Source organism: Atta colombica, unplaced genomic scaffold (assembly GCF_001594045.1).
Source record: "Atta colombica isolate Treedump-2 unplaced genomic scaffold, Acol1.0 scaffold52, whole genome shotgun sequence".
Classification (NCBI taxonomy): domain Eukaryota; kingdom Metazoa; phylum Arthropoda; class Insecta; order Hymenoptera; family Formicidae; genus Atta; species Atta colombica.
In genome coordinates, this window is record NW_017259542.1 from 155,022 (window position 1) to 160,128 (window position 5,107).

Consider the following 5,107-nt stretch of genomic DNA (forward strand, 5'->3'; position numbering starts at 1 on the left):
TGAGAATTTAAATAATGTGAAAGGCAATGTTTTAAAATTGTGAAAAAGAAAGACAAAGAACTAAAGAGAAGTAAGGAAGAATTATGAATTAAACTTCTTTATAAGATATATCTATATTATTACAGACTAACTATGAAAATTTGTTATTAGGAAAGGTGAAACGTGAAATAAGAAAAGAGATGAGTGTTTTATATAATAATTCTGAAATATTAAAAGAAACATAATATTGATTGAGGAGTATAGAAGATAGTAGTATAAAGAAGTGGATAGGGAATATAAAAAAGGTTGTGATATGTAGAATAAGAAATGTATGTAAATTTGGGTTTAGGTAGTAATATTTTATGATATGAATGTAGATCACTGTAAAGAGTAGAATAAAAAAGTAATGATACGTGAGAAAGATAGATAGGTTTAAGTTTAGTAATATATACGGTAACGGTATAGGTATATGGTAACATTTTAACAGAGAATTCTCAGCCGGTGAGCATGAGATATGGAAATGTTTGGTTAAGTGAAATCGTAACCCAAGTCCTTTCTTGGCTTTTGTCAACTAAAGTAAATAAATTCTTCAGAAATTCTATAAATAACTATTTGTCATAAATATTTAAAAAATATCACGGAAAAATGCAAGCTGTTCATTAATCTCAGAAATTGTAGGTATATATTGTTGATATTCATGTAAGGCATTTTTAATATAAAACATATAATAGACATTGTAAATTTATTTTTATCAAATCTATGTATAAATAATGCAAATACTGCAGATTATATTTATTGTGGAATGAGAGAAATTGATGTATGCGCTTCTATCATGTGTTGACTGAATCTCTTCATTAATAACTGCATCGGGAGGAAATTGCCGAAATACATACATTACCGCTTTCTGCAATACTGTTCGTGTAATCTCGCAGTATGAGTTATAATCACTTCGAAATTGGAATTATATGAGACGCGGACGAAGTTTCGTTATTAATTAATCATGTTCCTCGCTATTAAATCGCATAAATTCATTCTCCTCTATCGATTACGCTATTCAACAAGGATTTCGCTGCCAAACTAGATTGAGAAACTGAACTTGGTAGAACTTTGTAATTTCATATGATAATTTCTTCTATCAATCTGTTACAATTAAATCACTTTTTAATTGTTTTTGTTATAATATGTTATTGTCACTTTAGGCTGGATTGTTTCATCTTTCGGTAAACTTCACTGTTTTATAGCTAATTCGGTTGAACACATTAGTACACACTAGTGCATATTAAAGCCGTTGTATACTGACTTAGTCTGTGTAAAAGTAAAATATAAATATTTCGGATTATAAAATACAAAATTTACTTAACACCACAATAAAATGTATTAAGAATTTTAAGATTTCGTTTTTATATTTATATTAAATACATATTTTTATATCCATTACGATGGCTTTAATATGCACTAATGCACACTGAGTGTTCCAATCGAATTCGCTATTACTTTCTTACTCTCCTATGTTTTTATTCTTTTACTCTTTCATTCAAAATATATAAATTATCAGTTTATCCGAAGATGAAACCGGTCCTAATTTGCATGTAATTTTAATAAATAAACAATATTTAATATCGATCTTCTATTAATTATTAAAATATCTGAATATGTACTGTATACGAAGTGTATGAAATTTCTTCAAAATAAATTGGAAATTTTTATCAGAGTAAATTTTTTCTCAATCGATATCCATATTTAATAAAACGTTAAAAATCGCGAGCTTGACAGTATTTTTATGTACAAAAAAAGCAATACTAGTTTTATCGAAAGCAATATCAGCAGTGCTCGCAATATTTCATATACAAAGTAATTAGGGTGAACGGGTGGAAGTTGGATCAATTAAATAACGGCAATTCTCATAATTAATGCCGTTTTTTAATATGTCTTTTTGTGCATTTTTTGCCTTCAGTATTCTTGAACATTGGCAGGCAAAACACATGATTCGAGTTTCGACTATATCTTTAACATCAATCGCTTGAATCTAGATGATATTAACAACAAAAAAGAAAAAGAAGAAAAAATAATAAGAACACCGTCGTGACAGAGACAAAGCAGCGAATAAACATGGCGCAAAGTAATCACGCTTCATTTTCATTAGCTCTATTAACGAACCCGTGGCTATGCGCGAGAAATTAGTGCCTTGCAATTTCAATTAAATTCTCTTCACAGCGGTTGCGTTGGAAAATGGTTGAAAGTAAATTACACGGTGCGATACAATTCCAACGATAAATAATACAGTGGCAATTTCCAACGCAAGCGGCAAACTTTCTCTCTCTCTCTCTCTCTCTCTCTCTCTCTCTCTCTCTCTCTCTCTCTCTCTCCCCCTCTCTCTCTTTTTCTCCTCTCTTTCTCTTTTTTTCTCTTTCTCTCTTCTTACAAATATTAGATTTGATATTTGAAATTGAAAATTTGAAAATTTTTGGCAAAATGTTATTAATTATTCGTTATATAAATACAACGTAAATATAGTTTCATAGATTCAAATAAAAAACTAAAAATATTTCTATATATAATTTTCTATGTGTTTTGTGCACTAAAAGAAATACAGTTTACATACTTTTTAAGCAAATTTTATTATATTTCTTTGAAACATTGCACCCTAAAGTAAAATTAGAGAAGTGAACTTTAATAAATTATATTATAATTAAATGCATTAATTATAAATGTGACAGAATTCACAAATTTGACGTAATCTAACTTTTTGTTTCTTTGATGTTTTAAATATAATAAAATAACAATTAAAATAAATTGGAAGAATATATAATAGAAAAAATATTATCCAAATTTAATGACAAAACATTTAGTGATAAAAAGAAATTGCAAATCTGGAAACGCTTTTTCTAGGATAAGTGTAAGAATAAATTATAAAAAACATTCTAATGTACTATGGTACGTACCATGGTAATAACGGTTTTGATGGCTTCCGCAGTGGCTTCCTCGCTCGAAGGCGTTTCGACAAGGGTGCTGCCCAAATATTTGAGGGTGAACCTCGCCTCAGACGTATCCTCAGATTCCTCCCCGTGCGTCGTGCTCGTCGAACCGCCACCCTCCACGCACTCACGGCTGTTCGCCAAAGCCCATTCCTCGCATAGTTCTGAAAGTTAATGCCAAGTGGGATATTCAGACGAAATCGATAGGTGAACAAAACCTATTTCGTGAAGATTGATCGCGGAATAAAAACTTCCTTTAAATCAGCACAAAATTTCTCATGAAATATGTATTTTGCTGTGAATATTACGAAAAGAGAATTAGTTCTAAGGTCTTCAACCCAGAAATTTCGTAAAAACTAAATATTAAATTCGTTTCGTTAAATTTATGGGTCGAAGTAACACAAGGGTTTTTCGAGATTATAGTAAAAGGACGTGAGGGCAAAAATTTGGAAACTTTCGTTCTGTGCAGATAACGAGCCCGACGGTGATAAATGTTGTGGTAAACGGACTGACCAATGTAACATTAGTCCAGGTTCGTGCAACCACATAGCTAGCCTCGTTGTCTGTCTATTTTGTGACAGGAATGGCCGCGCACCTATTGCAATAATAGATATCCGGGTGCACATATATCGTGTGTGTGTGTGTGTGTGTGTGTGTGTGTGTATATGTGTACAATATACATATATATATGTAGATATATGTAAATATATATGTGTATATAATATGTACACGTTGCGATTCTCTCTATTCTGAAATTCGTTGAAATTCTACCATTTCAAAGGTTAAAAATTACGATGGAAAAACATTGATGCAACATTTTGTAAAATTTGATTCGATAATGAGAACAAGAGCTGTTTTAAAAGTTAACAGCAAATTATCTGTCTCAGAGAAAGTTCATGGAAATCAGTTATATCGTTCTCTCTCGACGGAAGTTATAATTATAAAGTGAAATAAAAACTGCACATTGTATGATTCTACGATGAAAAAGTTTTAAAAAATTGCAGGGAGTTATTTATCTCGAAGGAAGTTAATAGGAAGTTAATAGATCCTTTCAACAGAAATTATAAGCGTTATAAAAAAAAAACAAAGAACGATTTTTTATTTGCATGTAATAAAAAAGTAGTCGAAATTTAGAGGAAATTATTTCTCTCAGAAGAAGTTGATGAATATCAATCATTTTATTTCTAAAAGTAATTATAACGCTATAAGATAATACAATATTTTTATGCGTATATTTATATCAAATGATTCTTTTAAACCTCACATTATCACTCTCGTTGCTCTATACATTAAACATAATCCACTTGATTTTTCACAGTACAGAAGTTTAACAAAAAAAAATTTGCGAAATCGCTTTGTCGCTGCGATTCGTTCACACTGCAAGTTTTATGAAACGATATCAATAGTTGTCCACGCGCTATTGCCGGCCTCGCGGAAGTTTGAAAGTTCGCAGGCAGGTCTCTGTGCACCGTTATTGTCGAATGTGAAACTTTACCGCAGAACAATTTTATAAAAGCGACGAAAACTCGTTACTAGTCGAAGCCCGTCATGACGTCTCGATCGAGAAAAGAAAATTCTCGGTCCCACGAGCATCTCCTCGAACGTGTTCTTTTAGGAATGTTAGCGGTTTTGCTGCGACATGTCAAAAGTTATCGTGTATAGCACGATATAGCAATATATGTCCTCTTCGTTCTGATAGTCGCAGATCGACTAGGGAAATAAAAATATCAATGCAATCAAGTTGTCACTTCGTACAATGTATTTTTAAAATAGTTTGCTTCTTTTTTGACTAAAATTCGTATTGAAAATTTTAGATTGTATAATAAAAATTTTATAATAAAAATTCTTTTATTATAAAACTTTATATCTTTTGTATATTTGATTTTAGAAATAGCTATCTAAAAGACTCTACATTTTTTTATTTTTGCTCTGCTACAAGATGCTACAGGAATATCTGTTTATATAAAGACACTTTTTTTATATATAATTTTTCTCTTATCTGTCTTGCGTTTTCTTGTAATAGCATTCTATGAAAAAAAATACAAACAACATTGTACAAAATAATACTAAAATAAAATTAAGTTCGGGGACAATTGTAACAACTGATCTATGTTACTATCGTCTCTTAATGATATTTTATAATTTATAGTAAA

The 5,107-nt window shown here is 30.5% G+C and overlaps 1 protein-coding gene across 3 annotated transcripts in view; it reads right to left on the bottom strand.

Moving 5' to 3' along the window:
• Nucleotides 1-5,107, bottom strand: part of LOC108691792 (low density lipoprotein receptor adapter protein 1-like) — a 69,844-nt gene that overhangs the window by 9,813 nt on the left and 54,924 nt on the right. For all 3 annotated transcript variants that reach the window (XM_018199702.1, XM_018199701.1, XM_018199703.1), the window contains one exon: nt 2,922-3,118. In XM_018199702.1, coding sequence (XP_018055191.1) covers nt 2,922-3,118 — 197 coding nt within the window. The remainder of the gene's footprint in view (nt 1-2,921; nt 3,119-5,107) is intronic.